Here is a 19,904-nt window from a genome sequence, read left to right on the forward strand (position 1 = left end):
CGTAGTTCAGAGGCTACCTGGTTTTGAGTCCCCCTTCGTAGGTCACAGAACTGAGCTGGGTCTTTAAAGAGATCCCACGTTGTTTCGGTTCTTTTTGCCTTTTGGTCTTTTCTTGGCTGGCTTGGACCAACCCCTGGGCTCTGAAGTCCTTTTGCAGTTACCATTTTCCCAAGGAGATCTGTGAGTGTCTATACTGTGTATATTGGAAGGCCACAGGCTGATTATAGGAAGCAAGAGCTTTGAGCTGAGTGTCACTGCATTTGGAGATCACAGGGCATTACAGGAAGCTGCGTTTGGTGAGATGATTGACATGTCACTGAGATGCTGAGAAGACCTTGGTCTGGTCATCACTGACAGTCAGGGCCCAGTTTTGGACTAACATTTCTCTAAACCAGATCCCAGTTCACACTTTCCACAGTCACTTCTTGTAAGCACTTTTGTTAGTAGCATAGCAAAACAAGCTTGAGGTGAAGTTCAGGCTTCCCCTGCCTCAGCACCGAAGGAAGACAAGGTGCATAAAAAGTGAACATTTCCTGAGAATAAGCTACCTTGTTGTAGGCATAACTTCCTATGATTTATGGCTATAGTCTAGTATTTCCTAAATCATGAAATGGACCAATTTTGTGTTATAGATTATCGCTCTTAATAAAACCAAGGAACGAATGCGACCTTACCAAAGCAATCAAGAAGATGAGGATCCAGACATCAAGAAGATTAAAAAGGTAGGATGCTGGGGGTTTCCAGCTTTGGGAGAGCATGGTGACCAGTGGTCTTTCTGTAGTGATGTCTTTGCCACCCTGACTGTGAGCTGGGAACAATCTTGGTATTTCTCTTCTGATGGCTCCCAGACTTGCCCTTCAGAGTGATCACACATGGTTACTTCTCTGGAAAAGTTTCAACCTGAGATTTCTTTCCAGTTCTGGGAATCCACTTGTAGATTCTGTGAGAAGGATGCCAAAGCCAGACATGAAGCCAGACAGTAGTGTTCTCCAGTTGGGTTATTTAAGTGCCGCTGAACCTTCTGATTTTGTGCTGCTTTTATATTTGGGGGGAGGAGTTTTTAAATTGCATTTCAAAAACATTTCTTTTAGCTTTAGTCTTCAGTGCTTATTTAGAGAATTTTTGTTTTGTTTTGTTTTGAACGTGTGAGGAGATTGAATCAATACATCTGCTCAGGTTTCTGGTTTATTGTTTCTTTCTTGTTTAACATCCACATAATCAGCAGCTCTTTTCACCTTATTGTCATTTACAACTGTACAACTTTTGCAATTAACGAGACCCTGGCACTCACTCTAGTCTACTTTGATTTATGTCATCTTGCTTTTGAGTTCCATAATCTTAATTGTCCTGGATAAAAGCACTTACTCAGCTTTAACATTATGTGAAAAGCTTCACAGTTAAAGAACTTTATTTCTTCTAAATTTTTTCTTATTCCTATTTTCTCATGCTAAGTAATTATTCCCCTTCAGTTGCAATAAAGCTTTAAATATTGCTCAGAATTTGAAATAGAAATGCTCCTTAGGGCTAAGTTGCACTGTTTTCAGTTTTCAAGAAATAACAAAGTAAAATAACAACATTCCTCTCTTAGAATTTAAAAATTTTTTAATTGAATTTGCTTTATTTTATTGTTACAAGATGAATGCTTATGCAGCTGCATATAAACAAAGGTATCAGTAAAATAACAATTGTAGTAAAGTCCTGTTGTAGAAACTGATAGTAAGTAAGCCAGCTTTTGCTCAGCAGGTAATAAATGCCCAAGTAAATAGAAAGGTTTTATTTAACACAAAACTCAGTTAAGTTGATTTTTGAAAATACTTCTGTTAAATGGAGGAATAATGATAAAATACACAATTTTTATAGTTTCTATCTTCCTATTTCTTAATAGAAATAATTTTTTTTAAACCTCATTTTTGAACTTGTTAAATAGGTTTTGAATTTAACTCCATGGTCCATTGTGTCCCCAGTCAAACTAATGTCTGTGTGGAAAGGGATGTTTACAAATGAATTAGTTCCTCTATTCTGATCTTGATAAATATCAACATAATTTTTTAACTTCAGGAGACCAAAAATTGAAATTGGTTCACAGAATTCCCATTAGATTTCTCCAAATAATATGCATATAATTTCCTCCACATAATTCTACTAAGATGTGTTTAATTTTTATTGTTTGAGGTATGGCAACTGTTATACAAATTGATAGTATGCTGACATCAGTTGGTAAATGAGAGAATTTTAAATATTGCAAAAGAAGAATAGTTGTTTAAGTGCATGATAATTTAGACCATATGGGTGAAATAGTGTGAAAAAATAAAAAGTATAAGAATGTGTTGAAAAGAAAACAATGATACTAAAAAATATATTTGGTAGTAATTTAATGCTTTTAATTATATATGAATTTGCAACCTGCTTTGTTGCTGAATCTGCCACTTAGATATAACAAATCCTAATAAATTATCATATAATTTTTTTAATATTTAGAAAGGACTTCAGATATTTTGGTCAGTTATTTTATAGATAAGGAAATGGAGCCCAGAGTTCAAGTTCACCCAGCAGGTTAGTAGCAGAGCCTTTGGGTTAAGGATTATGACATATACCTATCTGCTTAGCACCCAGCGTTTACTTGGGCATTTAAAAGACACTCAGTAAATGTTCGTTAGCTGAAATGCAAAGGCCAGCGCACTTTGTCCAGTTTGCCTGTTATTTTTCAAATCATATCTAGGGAATTCAGATCAATTTTAGAGCCTTTCATGTTCCTACAAAATTGATCTTTCATGTTCCTACAAAATTGATCTTAAGCCTTATTTCTTGTTTTTGTTTTTCCACAAAATAACACCATTGTAAATTGTTAACATGTGTTTTGCCCATGTGGCTGGAAAAGAGAGTCCTTATAGTTAACAAAAGGCAGATATAGGAAGGCCAAGTCATTCCTGTGTGACTAACCACACAGGAAAGCTGCAACTAGACTTGGCCTTCAGGTTTATTCATCTGTAAAAAGAAGGGGTCTTATGAACTGATCTCTAACACATATATATATATATATGTGTGTGTTTTTTTTGCGGTATACGGGCCTCTCACTGTTGTGGCCTCTCCCCCGTTGTGGAGCACAGGCTCCAGACACGCAGGCTCAGCGGCCATGGCTCATGGGCCCAGCTGCTCTGTGGCACGTGGGATCTTCCCGGACCGGGGCATGAACCCGTGTCCCCTGCATCAGCAGGCGGACTCTCAACCACTGCGCCACGAGGGAAGCACTCTAACACTTATTTTTTAAGCTTAATTTAAAAAAAAACTCAGCCATAACCAAAAATCAAACCCGATTTAAGAATAAGCAAAGGATTTGAATAGACATTTCTCTAAAGATGATAGACATTTCTCTCAAAGGTGATTCTTTAGAGAAATCATTAACACATGAAAAGATGACGAGCATCACTAAGCATCAGAGAAATACAAGTCAAAACTACAGTGCAATATCACCTCACACCCACTTGGATGGCTACTATCAAAAAAATCTCCCAAAATAACAAGCACTGATGAAGATACAGAGAAATTGGAATCCTTTTGCACTGTCGGTGAGATTGTAAAGTGGTTCAGCTGCTATGGAAAACAGTATGGTGGTTTCTCAAAAAATTAAAAATAAAACTACCATATGATCCAGCAATCCCATTTCTGGGTATATATCCAAAAGAATCGAAAGCAGGATCTTGAAGAGATATTTGCACTCCTGTGTTTATTGCAGCGCTATTCACAATAGCCAAGAAGTGGAAGCAACCCAAATGGTCGTCAGCAGATAAACAGGTAAACAAAATGTTGTACATATATACTACGGAATATTATTCAGCCTTAAAAAGGAAGGAAATCCTGACGCATGCTACAACGTGGATGAACCTTAAGGACATTATGCTAAGTGAAATAAGCGAGCCACAAAAAGACAGATACTGTATGATTCCACTTATATGAGTACCTAAAGTAATTAAATTCATAAAAACGGAAAGTAGAATGGTGGTTGCCAGGGGCTGAAGGAAGGGGGAAATGGAGAGTTGTTGTTTAATTAGTTATAGAGCTTGAGTTTTGCAAGATGAAAATGTTCCAGAGATCTGTTTCTACAACAATGTGAATATACGTACCACTACTGACCTATACATTTAAAAATTATTAACATAGTAAACTTTATGTGTGTTTTTTTTACCACAATTAAAAAAATTTTTAATATCTGGTTTTATGTTGTTAAAGAGTAAACCTCTAGTTTATTCCTTTCTTGAAATGTTAACAACTAAATATGTGATATTACTAATTTCTGACGTCCTTAGAGGCAGACTTAAACAAACAGTGGAAGAAACTTGTGAAGCTGAGAAAAATATTATTTTAAAATCATCTTTTTTCTGCTATCTGGTCCAAAGCCTGACATTATTTATTCTGGTGGTGGGCTCCCCAGTGCACCAGTGCAGGAGCAGGGTGTGTGTGGCACAGGGTGGGCACCCCACTGACTGGCTTAAGAAAGCCGTCTCACACTGCCCTGAGATTCTTGTTTTGTTTTTTTGTTTTGTTGTTGTTGTTCTGTAGGTTCAGAGCTTCATGCGAGGATGGTTATGTAGAAGGAAATGGAAGACCATTGTGCAGGATTACATATGTTCCCCTCATGCTGAAAGTATGAGGAAGAGAAACCAGATTGTGTTCACCATGGTTGAGGCCGAGTCAGAGTACGTTCACCAGCTGTACATCCTGGTCAACGGCTTCCTGCGGCCCCTGCGCATGGCGGCCAGCTCCAAGAAGCCCCCCATCAGCCACGATGATGTCAGCAGTATTTTTCTCAACAGGTTTGTCTTGGCACAAATTAAAGAGCTGTGTGAAAAACCTACTTGTGTTTCTTAAAAGAATTTTTACTTTACTTACTTAAAAGAAGAGTTATAAATTCACCTTTATGAGCTTATGATATTGAAAATAAGAAAGCTATCATTGGCGTTTCATTATTACCCCCAATTTTCATATCTTTTTTTTTTTCTTTATTTTTGCGGTACGCCGGCCTCTCATTGTTGTGGCCTCTCCCGTCGTGGGGCACAGGCTCCGGACGCGCAGGCTCAGCAGCCATGGCTCACGGGCCCAGCCGTTCCGCCGCATGTGGGATCTTCCCGGACCGGGGCACGAACCCGTGTCCCCTGCATCGGCAGGCGGACCCTCAACCACTGCGCCACCAGGGAAGCCCCCCAGTTTTCATATCTTTATCTTGAATCTTGGCATCTAGTTTTCTCTTTTTCTTCTCTGTTTGACGTATGTTTTCTTGTTATTGAGTTGCGTGCTGGGGAAGATTCTCTCCTTCATAAACTGAGGGAAATGGAGTGATTAACGGGTCTTTACATGTAATCTATACAGAAGTACTTTAGGAAGAACAAAAACTGACACAGGGCCTGAGAATCTCTAGGAAATTTATTTGCTCAGTAAATATTTATAGTGCCTTTACTGCTGAGGATTCATCAGGGAACAAAGCAGAAAGTCCCTGCCTTCATGGAACTTAAATTTTGATGTGGGAATATAGACAATGGATAGTGAATATAGACAATGGATAGTGAATAAGATGCAGTATTTTATATGGTGATGAGTGCTGTGGAAGAAATGAAGAAGGAAAAAGGAGAAGGGAGGAAAGGGACTGCTTGGATATTTTACTTAAAATTTTAGTTATTTATTTGTTTTTGAGTATATCATACATTTACATGGTTCAAAAAATTATTTAACAACGTGAAAACATCAAACAGCAGTTAGAAGTGTCACTCTTAACTCTGTCTCTGCCCACCCCATTTTCCTCACTTGCTATCTGTAACTGTTTTCATTAGTTTTGTTTATATCCTTTCAGTGTTTCTTGATGTAGAGCAATCAAACATGAATACACAGTCTTGTTTCCCCCCTTCTTACACAAAAGGCAAGTACTTTAATATATACCTGCTTTTTTCACTTAACATATCCTGGACATCTTTCCATACTGCTATCTAAAGAGCATTCTATTTTTTAAAAAAATTACTACATGCTATTACATTATGTGAATGTCCCATAGTTTCTCTAGCCAGTCTTTAGGAAGGCCTCAAAGATAAGTCGACATTTGAGCAGAGATTGCAGTTGGTGCTAGCCATGTGGCTACCTGGGGAAGAGTGATGCAAACAGAGGAGACCACCTGTGCAGAGGGCCTGAGGCTGGAGCACGCCAGCCTTGCTTGTTTGAGGAACTGCCAAGGTCAGTGTGGGTGAAGGGGCATGTCAGAGAGATAACAGTAGGACATTGTAAAGATGTTTGCTTTTACTCTAAATGAGATGGGGAGAGATTGGCAGGGTTTTGAGGAGAAAAGTAGTGTGATGTGACTTATGTTTTAAAAGTTCACTCTGGGTTCTCTGTTGAGAATAGACTATAGGGAGATCAGTTTCATGGCTATTTCAATAAACCAGGTGAGAGATGACTGTAGTAGGGAGACCTGTTAGGTGGCTATTGCAATAGTCTAAGCAAGAGATGATTGTAATGGAAGTAGTGATAAGTGATTGAATTCTGGGTATATTTTTAATGTAGAGCCAATAAGATTTGTTGGTGAGTTTGATGTGGATTTTGCAGAAAAGTCCGAGGATTTTGACCTGAACAACTAGAAGGATGGAGTTGCTATTTATTAAGTGGGGAAGATTGATATAAGAACAGGTTTAGCGGAAAAGATGCAGAGTTTTTATCTTGACCTGTCAAGTCTGAGATGCTGTTAGCCATTCCAGATGTAGAAATCAAGTGAGCAGGATTGGCCATTAGTCTGGATTTCAGGGCTGGAGGTATAAATTTGGGAGTCTACTAGCATATGGATAGTATTGAAAGCTGTTAGTCTGAATGAGATTACCAAGGAAGTAAGCACAAATGAACGAGAGAAGAGGACCAAGGAATGAGCCCTGGGACATGCCAACATTTAGAGGTTAGGAATAGGAAGAGCCATCAAATGAGAATGAAGAGGATCAGCTAGGGTTGTAGGATGCAAACCAGGAGCTGGGCTGTCCTGGAAGCCAAGGCAAGAGGGAATGAGCAACTGTGTTAAAAAGGTCAAATAAAATAAGAACTGAGAACTGACTGCGGGGTTAACAACTTGGAGCATATTGGTAACTTTAATGGGGGACCAAAGCCTGATTAGGTGATAATAGGGGAATTGGAATTGAAGAGAATTGGTAGAGAGAACTCTTTCAAGGAGGGTTGCTGTAAAGAGGATCAGAGAAACAGGGTAATACCTGGAAGTAAATGTAAAAATATAAAGGTGTGTGTGTGTGTGTGTGTGTGTGTGTGTGTTTAGATGGGATAAAGATGACACCAATAATGAGGGGGGGAATGATGTAGGAAAGAGAGGGCAGAACTGCTGGAGCAGTAAACTTGCATAGGCAGAAGTGGATAGAATGTGGTGAATAAGTCAAGAGATTGGAATTAGGTAGACAGGGAAGGAATAGTACTGGACACATATGCAGGTAGGAAGCAAGGACATCAGGTAACAGTGCTGCTGGAAGGGAAGTGTTAGGGTCAGGGAAGAGAGGAAAAAGTGTAAAATAGTGATCAACGAGCAAAAAACTGAATGGATGGCATGAGGGAAGTGTAATATAACTGCTAGGTAGTGCTAAAAGCCCATATTAGGCTCGTGGTTATGACTTTACAGAGAGTAGCTGTATATTCTTTAGCCACTTTCAGTTGCATGGGTGCAGGTGCAGAGTGGGTGAAGGGTTGGGTTTAACTGGTACTGGTGTTGTGCAAGATTACTATGATGAAGTGAGAAAAGAAGAAGGGAGTTGAAGGTGTATGAAAGGAAGGGATTATACCATTGAGCCATGGAATCTAAACTGTTCCAAGAAGGAAATGATGTGAAGGGTTTTGGTCAGCGATAAGGTGGCAGGATCAATGGATTCAGGTCCTGGTGGTGGGAAGGGATTTTGGGAGTCAGGTTTCCAAAGGCAATGAACTCAAAGATAAGGAGATGGTCATAGAATAGTGTGCCTGAAACTGAGATAGGGAAGGGGATGCAGTTATTGACAATGACAAGGTCTAGAGTACGATTAGGGTAGTGTTGACTGAGGTCAATGGAAGACAAGATCCTTAGAGGAAGAAGTTCAAAGACCCGAGAGAGGCTACGTCATTGGAATGTTGTTTGTGTGCATATTATAGTCACCAAAAACTATGACAAGAGTAGTGTTGGCGAAAGGACTGACAGTGATCGGGGAGCTAAGAGCTCAAGGAGTTAAAAGAGTGGCTGGGGGTCTGTAGAAGACTGGAAAATGGAAGGATGATGGGCAGTAGTCTGATAGCATAAGATTAAAATCTAAGCTTTTCTGTTGTGAGGTTTCCCCACGTTGTGCGGCAGTGGCTCCACTCAAGTGTGTGAGATGTCCTAAGAGAATAAGGGGTAGCTCTTAATCCTCAGGCTATACAGGTAGCATTTTGATGATACTTCAGTCTGCTAAGTATGCAGTTTTAACATTTCTAATGGCAATGGACAGAATTGTGAATGTACTCTGATAGCAATGCCATCAAAGCCTGTACCACATTGGTCTTAGGCTGCCTCTAGGGATGTTTCCACTGGATTTCCTATCTGCAATGTGGAAGGCCAGGTCTGTCATATTGTTTAAATTCTGAATCAAGATACTGTGCCTCGGGCTTCCCTGGTGGCGCAGTGGTTGAGAGTCTGCCTGCCGATGTAGGGGACATGGGTTCATGCCCCGGTCCGGGAAGATCCCACATGCCGCGGAGCGGCTGGGCCCGTGAGCCATGGCTGCTGAGCCTGCGCGTCCGGAGCCCGTGCTCTGCAACGGGAGAGGCCACAACAGTGAGAGGCCCACGTACCACTAAAAAAAAAAAAAAGATACTGTGCCTCTTTTTGGAAAGCTATAAGCTCTTCTTACAGATTAGCAATTATTTACTATACTTGGTCCCAGATGGAGATTTGAAGAGTTATGTTTTTAGAGGTGAGGCTTATCAGATGTTTGTTGTCATTTCTGTTGTTTAACTACATTCTCTTTCCTTGCCTCTGAAGTCGAAGCCCTAGGCAGATCAATTATTTTGAATTTCAACACGGAGTTTATACTTAAAAAATGTAATGCCGTCCATGTCTTACCAAGTGCATCTATGGGTGGAACTGAATTTACATCTAGAACCCTATCTGCAAGGGAGCCTGGGAAATGTAGTTTCACCTCTCTATCCTCTCCACCTAGAAGGGGGATGGAATGGAGATTGAAAGACTAATCTACAGTATCTACCAAACTAGATTTGGTTGAAATCATTAAACAACAAACACTGCTTAGTTAAAATTTCTATCCAAGAAAAACAAATCACAGTCTTCAAGCAGTGTCTGTTGTGTTTCATGGACCATTTGGAAATAGTAGGGACTTCCCATTGGTTTCTTGTAGTGGAATTGGACTTACAACAAACCAGAGTATTTCACTGACATGAATAATCCTGTATTTGATTGTGCTGATGTGGTAGTTCAGAAAAGCCTTCAAAGGCTCATTCCAGTAGGAATGAGGAGAAAGCAAATGTTCTCCTTTCTTCTAGTGAGGAGAAAGCAAATGTTACTTTGGTAACTACCCTTCCTGAACCTTTTAGAAATTTGAATCTCTAATTTATGTGTATGTATCTCTTCAGTTTAGTATATCTGTATAGGCTCCATCCTTTTTAGAAGATTCCTCTACATTTCTGTCATGGGTGTCTTAGGAGTCATAATGGTAGAGGTCTGTCAAGTCTTTTCCCCTCTCTCCTGTCAAAACTCATTTTAGTTAAGGAGAGCTTTCCCCGAGTTAGCATCTAGAATTAAATCTGAAGAGAGAAGGATTATAACTAATTTTCTGATTATCAGTTGAAGAAGGGCTACATCCTAACAGTAGAAAGCTGTTTTTATTATAAATCGATAAGGAGGGTTATATGACAGTGATTGGTGCTTACCATCTTTCAAAATTTGAGGCTTAGCTCAGAATTTTCTTTGAGGTTTTCAGGTTGTCTTAAAGATAAATTGCTTTGTGGGAGCTGGTATAATCTATGTCATTATTGGGTGTATAGTTTGGAGGCCCTCAGAGACATGAATATCATGTATTTATTAAGGATTTAAGGCCTCAATGGACTTCTTTAACAAAATGGACTCTTTGCAGTGACTAAATTATATTTTCATTTTTTATAGTGAAACAATCATGTTTCTTCATGAAATCTTTCATCAAGGACTGAAGGCAAGGATAGCCAACTGGCCTACTTTAATTTTAGGTAAGTCCATGCTTTAGAGAGAGAAGATTTTCTCTTAATAATGGCTACAGTTAGAGTAAAATAGCTTCAATGTTATTCGCCCTAAGCTGTCTGAATTTCCGTAATGATCTGTGAGCTTCCTCAGGCACTGGGACTCTGGCTCATTGCCCTTTTGATCCTTTCCCCTGGCCCGTCATGGTTCTTTGGGGGCTAGAGTTGGTCTCTACTATGGGGTGTGTTCTACCAGGTCAGTCATTCAGGCAGCTGGACTGGGGCCATGTAGTGTGACACCTGGTGCCAGGAGCTGCTCTCTGCCATCCCTGCAGAGTGAACAGTTTCTCCCTGTACCTTGGATAATTTACAGAGCATCAAGAGAAACTGCCATGTTTACTTCTTCTTTCCAGCTGATCTGTTTGATATTTTGCTCCCCATGCTGAACATTTATCAAGAATTTGTGCGTAATCACCAGTACAGCCTCCAAGTGCTCGCCAATTGTAAGCAAAACAGAGATTTTGACAAACTCTTAAAACAGTACGAAGCTAACCCTGCCTGTGAGGGGAGGATGCTGGAGACGTTCTTGACCTATCCAATGTTTCAGGTAAGTCACCTGGGATGCATTTTGTAAGTCATTGGTTCCAGCTCGATATGACTGATACCCAGTGTGACCAGCATGATATGTGCAAGTATTCCCTGTGAGGGGTTACAGCACATATCCATCATCTGTCATCTTGAGCTTGACCCTGAGATAAACAAATTTTTGCCACACATACTCTCTCTAGTCTGTCTCATGTATGTAAGAAAATCAGGAATTTTTGAGACAAACAAGGAATGATTTTTTTGAAAAAGGCACAAATTTCTCTTTATAGAAAGATTCCTCACAGACCTCTTCCATGGAGTCTCCTCCTCCAGCGTGTTTAAAAATATTATTAGGTTTACAGAAATAGGATGCTGTGCAAATGTTCCAGTGCGTGCTGGTTGCATAAAAGGTTCCGGGAGAGTGGAAGGACTGCTGGGAAGGTGCTTGTTTTCCTGCCCTGTTGTGACTGCTGCTGAGTCTTCCTTGGCTGGAGCTCTGCAGAGCAAAAGGAGGACCTTCCCTGTCACAGAGACTGTGGAGACAAAGGAGCCAGAGGCACTGGCCAGGCCTGGGGACTCTTGGCCCCTAGTCAGGTTGCTGCAGTGAGTCTGGGGCTTGTCCTGACCTTCACTTTTTGGGATTAGAGCAACCCAAAGGATCAAGTACACTTGCATTCTTTCCTATATCTAAGACTTTACCGCTCTTTAGTGAGAACTGCAGGGGCCAAGATGTGAATCGAATCTCCCTGTCCTTTTAAAAAGTGTTGATTCTGTTCTTTCGGAAAAGCATTGAGCGTTCCCATTGTGGAATTTGTGGGGCTTCTGGCCAGGCTTCCAAACTGTCATGTGGCAAAATGATTCTCCTAATCATGTGTGTTATGGTTCCTGTGGAGAGCTTTGTCCCCTGGAACCAGCCTCTCTGACCCCAGCTGATCATTTTGTAGCCTCAGAGAGAAATGATATTCTGGTTCATAATTGTTTGTCTTAAAGTTTGTCACTCCTGACTGAAATCCTGGAAGTCACCACAGAAGTTTAGTGAGATTTTTTCAAAACCAAAAGGATGCATTTGTAACAAACTAAGTAGAGTGAAACTTTATACAGTTAATGTGGTGTTTTTTTTTTTTTCTCCTGTGGAACTGGTTTAACTCTTTGACTCTCTGAACAAATATTTCACCAGAAAAACTATAAAGAAAAAAATTGCTTTTTAAAAACCTTATACAAATTTATAATTTAAGATTTTATTTACAATGAAACAAATTTTATGTAGTTCAATGTTCTAAGATTCTATTTGAATCTGTGGCAGTTACCTCTAGATTATGATTAAATACCCTAACTTGTATCTGCCTAGCAACCCCCAGCTTAGATGAACGTACAAAGGTAGGATTGTGGAAGAGGTTCACATTCAGAGAGGTTCCCACCTCCCTTTCTGGAGGCCCAGTAATGTCTTTTCCAGTACTGTTTATTCCCCTTGGTGTGAGTCTCTCAATGGTTTAAAATGGCAGAACTGTCCTTGCATTTTAGGTGAGGTATCCAAACACAGTTGAATGTAGGGCCTTGCAAAGGCCTTTGGATTTCTTAAAAATGCTGAGATATTCTTCTACCAACCTTCCTTCCTCCCCCTGGAGTTTAAGCCCAATAAAAACAACTTGGCATTTTGATTCATGCCAGGGAATTCCCGTAATGTCAGAAAAGGACCATTGGACTGAGAATGTTTAGGAGACCTGCATGTCTTGCCCACCCTTCATTCGTAGCATTGGGAAACTTAATTGAACCAATCTGAATCTCTGTGTCTTAATCTTGAAATCGGGGCAGCTGAGCTCTAATTCTCTCCCAGAGCTCTAGCTCTCTGGGGGAGTAGACAGGTTCTGGAATTTTGGGCTGGGCAACTTGTGGTGTTGCCAGGAGCTTTCTAATAGCCTAGGATCCCACCCTCCAAGACTGTGGTGGCCCCAAATCCTAGAATTTAGCTGAAGGGTCAGATGTTGAGGTTCTCTGGTTTCTTTAAGACCAGGGTAACCAAAAGATGCTAGGCGAAGCCTCAGACTTAAAGAATTTAGCCAGAATTGGTCCAACTGCAAGAAATGTGCAAATTGAAAGAGTGCTGAGTTGTGCTCTTATTTATTTACTTCCCCATAACTATCTCACTTCTCTGTAGCTATTTTGAACAGACCAAGAGGGTTAAACATTGGAGTTGCTGCCTGAGGGCCTTATTCTCCTTGGTGTCTCTCCTTCCTGCCTTCTCCCTAGGAGTGACCACACGGAACACTTGGGGGAAAACTGCCTTTTTTGGAAACTTGATGGTTGTTTTTACTAGGTTCATTCTATCCTTCTTGTTCCCTTTTGGTCCTTTCACTAAGGAGTCCTGAAGGTGTTTGCTCCCTCAGATGGTCCAGCTATATCTACTTCCTTCGGCGTACATCATATTAGCAGTGGTACTTCTGCACATCTGCCTTGCTCCAGTGTAGGCTGGATACCTTGGGATGAGGCTGGGATGTGATGCTTTTTTCCTGTAGAACAAGAATGGAAGAGGTGACCTTAGCTTATACTGCCAAGGGGCCACTGCCCAGAACTTTTCTTAAGTCTGCATATGGAGGCAAAGTTTGGTATGGGGGCAGAGGGAGAAAGAGAGGTACTGTAACTGGAAACTTTTAGCCTGTATATATTTATTTATTTACTTTAACATCTTTATTGGAGTATAATTGCTTTACAATGGTGTGTTAATTTCTGCTTTATAAAAAAGTGATTCAGCTATACGTATACATATATCCCCATATCTCCTCCCTCTTGCGTCTCCCTCCCTCCCACCCTCCCTATCCCACCCCTCTAGGTGGTCATAAAGCACCGAGCTGATCTCCCTGTGCTATAGCTGCTTCGCACTAGCTATCTATTTTACATTTGGTAGTGTATATATGTCCATGCCACTCTCTCACTTTGTCCCAGCTTACCCTTCCCCCTCCCCGTGTCTTCAAGTCCATTGTCTAGTAGGTCTGCATCTTTATTCCCGTCTTGCCCCCCTAGGTTCATGACCTTTTTTTTTTAGATTCCATATATATGGGTTAACATACAGTATTTGTTTCTCTCTTTCTGACTTACTTCACTCTGTATGACAGACTCTAGGTCCACCCACCTCACTACAAATAACTCAATTTTGTTTCTTTTTATGGCTGAGTAATATTCCATTGTATATATGTGCCACATCTCCTTTATGCATTCATCTGTCGATGGACACTTAGGTTGCTTCCATGTCCTGGCTATTGTAAATAGAGCTGCAATGAACATTGTGGTACATGACTCTTTTTGAATTATGGTTTTCTCAGGGTATATGCCCAGTAGTGGGATTGCTGGGTCGTATGGTAGCCTGTGTATATTTAGAAAAGTGTTATATTCTACCTCTTCCTGGGCCCTTTGTTGAGTAAGTCAGTTGTTGCTGTCAATGAATTGTGCTGAACTATGGAAACATGGAGGAATTAGAGTGAATTTATCCTTAATTGATGATGCAGTGAATGTATCCTCATTTGAACGATCAGACAAGTAAGTTCATGTTACTAATAAGTTTGTTGTAGACAATAGTGTAGTCATTAACATAATTTTTATTTAGCAAAAACAGTGGCTTGGCTGGTACTGTTTAAATTGGCTTCAGCTGCTCATATATCCATAGGTCAGCAGATGATGAAATCTGCTTTTGACAAAGCACTGTTAGAGGTCTTCCAGAAAGTAACCACTTCCTGCTCTAGTCACCTGTTTACTGTAACTGGACAGCAAGCTAATTAGTGTCTATAAAGTACAAGTATTATTTCATAATTGAAAGGAGAATTATGATTCACCTAGACAATGCTATGATCCTTGGTTTCAGGGGGACATATTTATCATCAGTTCTTGAATATACAGATGAGCTCTTTGGTGAGCTGTCCATTTCTCCCTGCAGAAGTCCTTTGCCTACTCTTTGGTAATTTCAGGGTTTTTTTTGTTTCTTCACCAGAAAATGAGGTGGGCCAGTTACTTTCAAATCCATCCACTTGAAGCTTAGCCAAGGAGCTCTCTAAAATAGATTTAATTAATGGGGGAGGATCATGAAGCTATTGACTAAACTTAGTTTTGTGGGTTTTCAGTGCATTATAAGTAGTCAGGCTCTCCCGCTCCTGCACTCTTCGTTATGAAAAATTGAGTTCATTAGCTATTGATTGCCTTGATTTTCTTGTAGAACTAACTTAGAGGCAAACTTTTATCAATCATGGCATTGTGCAAAAGGAATATTTGAAAGCATACTTACCCCAGGAGCCTTCACCAAATGGAATGTCCCAACCAACTGTTTTAGTGAGAAGTTTATGGGATAGAGAGCCAGAAAGCCTCCTCCTATGTGCTTCTGAGGGAGGGGTCTCCTGTGCCTCATGCTCCTATAACTGAGGAGTCTGCACTTCCAAAACCTGGATGACATTCCCTAGGACATGATCCCAGAGTATGAGCTGCAGATCAACGTCTTTGCTTATGGCACTACCCTCTGTGCCAGTGCATAAATCTGGGCACTCAGTAAATACTAGCAAATAACCCAACGATGGCCACCACCTGCAAGAGAACAGGGCCTTGGGAAGCTGTTTTACTTTCGTCATTCTTAGAGGTCCTGTTAAGTGCTGAGTAAGAACCCAGTCCCTGCAGAAGAGACCCAGTAGGCTAGTGCACTGGTCAGAGCCAGGCTCATGGCTGGCCCTGCCATTTACTATGAGGCCACGTTGGGCAAGTTATGGAACCTCTTCATGCCTTGTTTCCTTATTCATAAAATGGGGAAATAATCCTTATGTTTTGCTGGATGATTGTGTGCACATGTAACCTCAAGCTCCCAATCTGACCCACTGTGGGCAGCATTATGGTAGCTGCTGTTCATGCAGGTTTTTATTAAAATTAACACACTGCCCCTGTTTTCTAAAAATTTTTAGCTTATAAGCCAGTAAAAAATACGTTGAGTTAAACCAACATATATAAATTGAGTTAAATCTCCACTGTGGTCTGTTAAACCCTTCACAGGGTTGGTGGTGTTTCTGCCTTTAAGAGAATTCAGATAGTCTGTTCATACACAAAAGTACAAACAAATAATCTAATTAAACAATGCTTTTTACTGCTACAGGGATGAGTTAAGGTGAAACAGGATCAGAATGTAATAAGGGTGAACATATCTTTTCCCAAGTTTTAATTCTTAAAGAGAACATTGCAGTAGGATTGTCAATTTAAAAAAAAATCATAAACAGCCAAATAAATCTAAAGTACAGACTCAGGTGACTTGCTGATAACTATATCTGTTTCTCTATGAACCAGTTTTCAAAAAGTATGATTAAGAAATGTATGATTAGTTAGATAGCCTCATCCACCAGGGGGCAGACAGCAGAAGCAAGAAGAACTATAATTCTGCAGCCTGTGGAACGGAAACCACATTCACAGAAAGATGGCAAAATTAAAAGGCAGAGGACTATGTACCACATGAAGAAACAAGATAACACCCCAGAAAAACAACTAAATGAAGTGGAGATAGGCAACCATCCAGAAAAAGAATTCAGAATAATGATAGTGAAGATGACCCAAGACATCGGAAAAAGAATGGAGGCAAAGATCGAGAAGAGGCAAGAAATGTTTAACAAAGACCTAGAAGAATTAAACAACAAACAAACAGAGATGAACAACACAATAACTGAAATAAAAAATACACTAGAAGGAATCAATAGCAGAATAACTGAGGCAGAAGAATGGATAAGTGACCTGGAAGACAGAAAGTTGGAATTCACTGCCACAGAACAGCATAAAGAATAAAGGAATGAAAAGAAACGAAGACAGCCTAAGAGATCTCTGGGACAACATTAAACACACCAACATTCCCATTATAGGGGTCCCAGAAGAAAAAGAGAGAGAGAAAGTATCCGAGAAAATATTTGAAGATATTATAGTCAAAAACTTCCCTAACATGGGAAAGGAAATAGCCACCCAAGTCCAAGAAGCGCAGAGAGTCCCAGGCAGGATAAACCCAAGAAAAAACACACCGAGACACATAGCAATCAAATTGACAAAAATTAAAGACAAAGAAAAATTATTAAAAGTAACAAGGGAAAAACAACAAATAACATACAAGGGAACTCTCATAAGGTTAACAGCTTTCTCAGCAGAAGCTCTACAAGCCAGGAGGGAGTGGCATGATATATTTAAAGTGATGAAAGGGAAGAACCTACAACCAAGATTACTCTACCCTGCAACAATCTCATTCAAATTTGATGGAGAAAGTAAAACCTTTACAGACAAGCAAAAGCTAAGAGAATTCAGCACTACAAAACCAGCTCAAAAACAAATGCTAAAGGAACTTCTCTAAGTGGGAAACACAAGAGAAGAAAAGGACCTACAAAAACAAACCCAAAACAGTTAAGAAAATGGTAATAGAAACATACGTATCTATAATCACCTTAAATGTGAATGTATTAAATGCTCCAGCCAAAGGACACAGACTTGCTGAATGGATACAAAAAGAAGACCCATATATATGCTGTCTACAAGAGACCCATTTCACACCTAGGGGCACATACAGACTGAAAGTGAGGGGATGGAAAAAGATATTCCATGCAAATGGAAATCAAAAGAAAGCTGGAGTATCAGGTAAAAGCTGGAGTATCATATCAGATAAAATAGACTTTTAAATAAAGAATGTTACAAGAGACAAGGAAGGACACCACATAATGATCAAGGGATCAATCCAAGAAGAAGATATAACAATTATAAATATATATAGGTGCACCCAGCACATATGTATTGAGGTGCTCCTATGTTGGGTGCACCCAACATAGGAGCACCTCAATACATAAGGCAAATGCTAACAGCTATAAAAGTGGAAATCAACAGTAACACAATAATAGTGGGGGATTTTAACACCTCACTTACACCAATGGACAGATCATCCAGACAGAAAATTAATAAGGAAACACAAGCTTTAAATGACACAATAGACCAGATAGATTAAATTGATATTTATAGGACAGTCCATCCAGAAACAGCAGATTACACTTTCTTCTCAAGTGCACATGGAACATTCTCCAGGATAGATCACATCTTGGGTCACAAATCAAGCCTTGATAAATTTAAGAAAATTGAAATCATATCAAGCATCTTTTCTGACAACAGTGCTATGAGATTAGAAATAAATTACATAAAAAATACAAACACATGGAGGCTAAACAATACATTACTAAATAACCAAGAGATTGCTGAAGAAATCAAAGAGGAAATCAAAAAATACCTAGAGACAAATAACAATGAAAACACGATGATCCAAAACCTATGGGATGCAGCAAAAGCAGTTCTAAGAGGGAAGTTTATAGCAATACAATCCTACCTCAAGAAACAAGAAAAATCTCAAATACACAATCTAACCTTACACCTAAGGGGACTAGAGAAAGAAGAACAAACAAAACCCAAAGTTAGTAGAAGGAAAGAAATCATAAAGATCAGAGCAGAAATAGATGAAATGGAAACAAAGAGAACAATAGCAAAGATCAATAAAACTAAAAGCTGGTTCTTTGAGAAGATAAACAAAATTGATAAACCTTTAGCCAGACTCATCAAGAAAAAGAGGGAGAGAACTCAAATCAATAAAATTAGAAATGAAAAAGGAGAAGTTACAATGGACACTGCAGAAATACAAAGCATCATAAGAGACTACTATCAGCAACTCTATGCCAATAAAATGGACAACCTGGAAGAAATGGACAAATTCTTAGAAAGGTATAACCTTCCAAGACTGAACCAGGAAGAAACAGAAAATATGAACAGACCAGTCACGAGTAATGAAAGTGAAACTATGATTAAAGGTCTTCCCGCAGGGGACTACCCTGGTGGCGCAGTGGTTAAGAATCCGCCTGTCAGTGGAGGGGACATGGGTTCAAGCCCTGGTCCGGGAAGATCCCACATGCTGTGGAACAATTAAGCCTGTGCACCACAACTACTGAGCCTGCACTCTAGAGCCTGCATGCCACAACTACTGAAGCCTGCATGCCTAGAGCCCATTCTCTGCAACAAGAGAAGCCACCACAATGAGAAGCCCACACACTGCAATGAAGAGTAGCCCCCACTTGCTGCAACTAGAGAAAGACTGTGCACAGCAACAAAGACCCCACACAGCCAAAAATAAATAAATAAAATAATAAATTTATAATAAAAAAAAAGACACATGTACCCCAATGTTCATTACAGCACTACTTACAATAGCCAGGTCATGGAAGCAGCCTAAATGCCCATCGACAGACGAATGGATAAAGAAGTTGTGGTACAGATATACGATGGAATATTACTCAGCCATAAAAAGAACAAGATTGGGTCATTTGTAGAGACATGGATGGACCTAGAGACTGTCATACAGAGTGAAGTAAGTCAGAAAGAGCAAAACAAATATCATATATTAGCACCTATATGTGGAATCTAGAAACAGCAGATGAACCAGTTTTCAAGGCAGAAATAGAGATGCAGATGTAGAGAACAAATGTATGGACACCAAGGGGGGCAGTGGGGTGGTGGGGTGGTGGGATGAGCTGGGAGATTGGGATTGACATGTATACACTAATATGTATAAAATAGATAACTAATGAAAACCTGCTGTATACAAAATAAAATTAAATTAAAAGAAGAAATGTATGATTATATTAAAAATCTGAGGAAATAATCATTTCTTTATAATATAAAACTTTATTATCTTCATGTGTTCTTGGTGAAGTTTTTGTGTGTGTTTGATGTTGAAGCATAGTTCATTTTAAATGTATTTCTTAAAAAAACATATTTCTGAAACAGTCAAAACTGTAAGAGTAGAGATGAGCTCTTCAGAAGTGATGATGGCAAGTAGAGAAGATCTAGTGTTACTCATCCTGACCTTTGCTCATGCTGGCCTCTGTTTGCTTTTAGATCCCCAGGTATATCATCACACTTCATGAACTCCTAGCCCATACTCCCCATGAGCATGTGGAGAGGAAAAGTCTGGAGTTTGCTAAATCCAAACTAGAAGAACTGTCCAGGTATGTAGAGAATTTATAATAAAGGTTTGATATGGCAAAGTAGCACATTAGTCTTTTTTTTTTTTTTTTTTTTTTTTTTTTTTTTTT

The 19,904-nt window shown here is 39.7% G+C and overlaps 1 protein-coding gene across 2 annotated transcripts in view; it reads left to right on the forward strand.

Moving 5' to 3' along the window:
• Nucleotides 1–19,904, forward strand: part of RASGRF2 (Ras protein specific guanine nucleotide releasing factor 2) — a 235,745-nt gene that overhangs the window by 80,281 nt on the left and 135,560 nt on the right. For both annotated transcript variants that reach the window (XM_024755700.1, XM_024755701.1), the window contains exons 4-8: nucleotides 633–722; nucleotides 4,558–4,811; nucleotides 10,154–10,233; nucleotides 10,617–10,810; nucleotides 19,708–19,817. In XM_024755700.1, coding sequence (XP_024611468.1) covers nucleotides 633–722; nucleotides 4,558–4,811; nucleotides 10,154–10,233; nucleotides 10,617–10,810; nucleotides 19,708–19,817 — 728 coding nt within the window. The remainder of the gene's footprint in view (nucleotides 1–632; nucleotides 723–4,557; nucleotides 4,812–10,153; nucleotides 10,234–10,616; nucleotides 10,811–19,707; nucleotides 19,818–19,904) is intronic.

This window comes from Neophocaena asiaeorientalis, unplaced genomic scaffold (genome assembly GCF_003031525.2).
Source record: "Neophocaena asiaeorientalis asiaeorientalis breed wild unplaced genomic scaffold, Neophocaena_asiaeorientalis_V1.1 scaffold37, whole genome shotgun sequence".
In the NCBI taxonomy this organism is placed as follows: domain Eukaryota; kingdom Metazoa; phylum Chordata; class Mammalia; order Artiodactyla; family Phocoenidae; genus Neophocaena; species Neophocaena asiaeorientalis.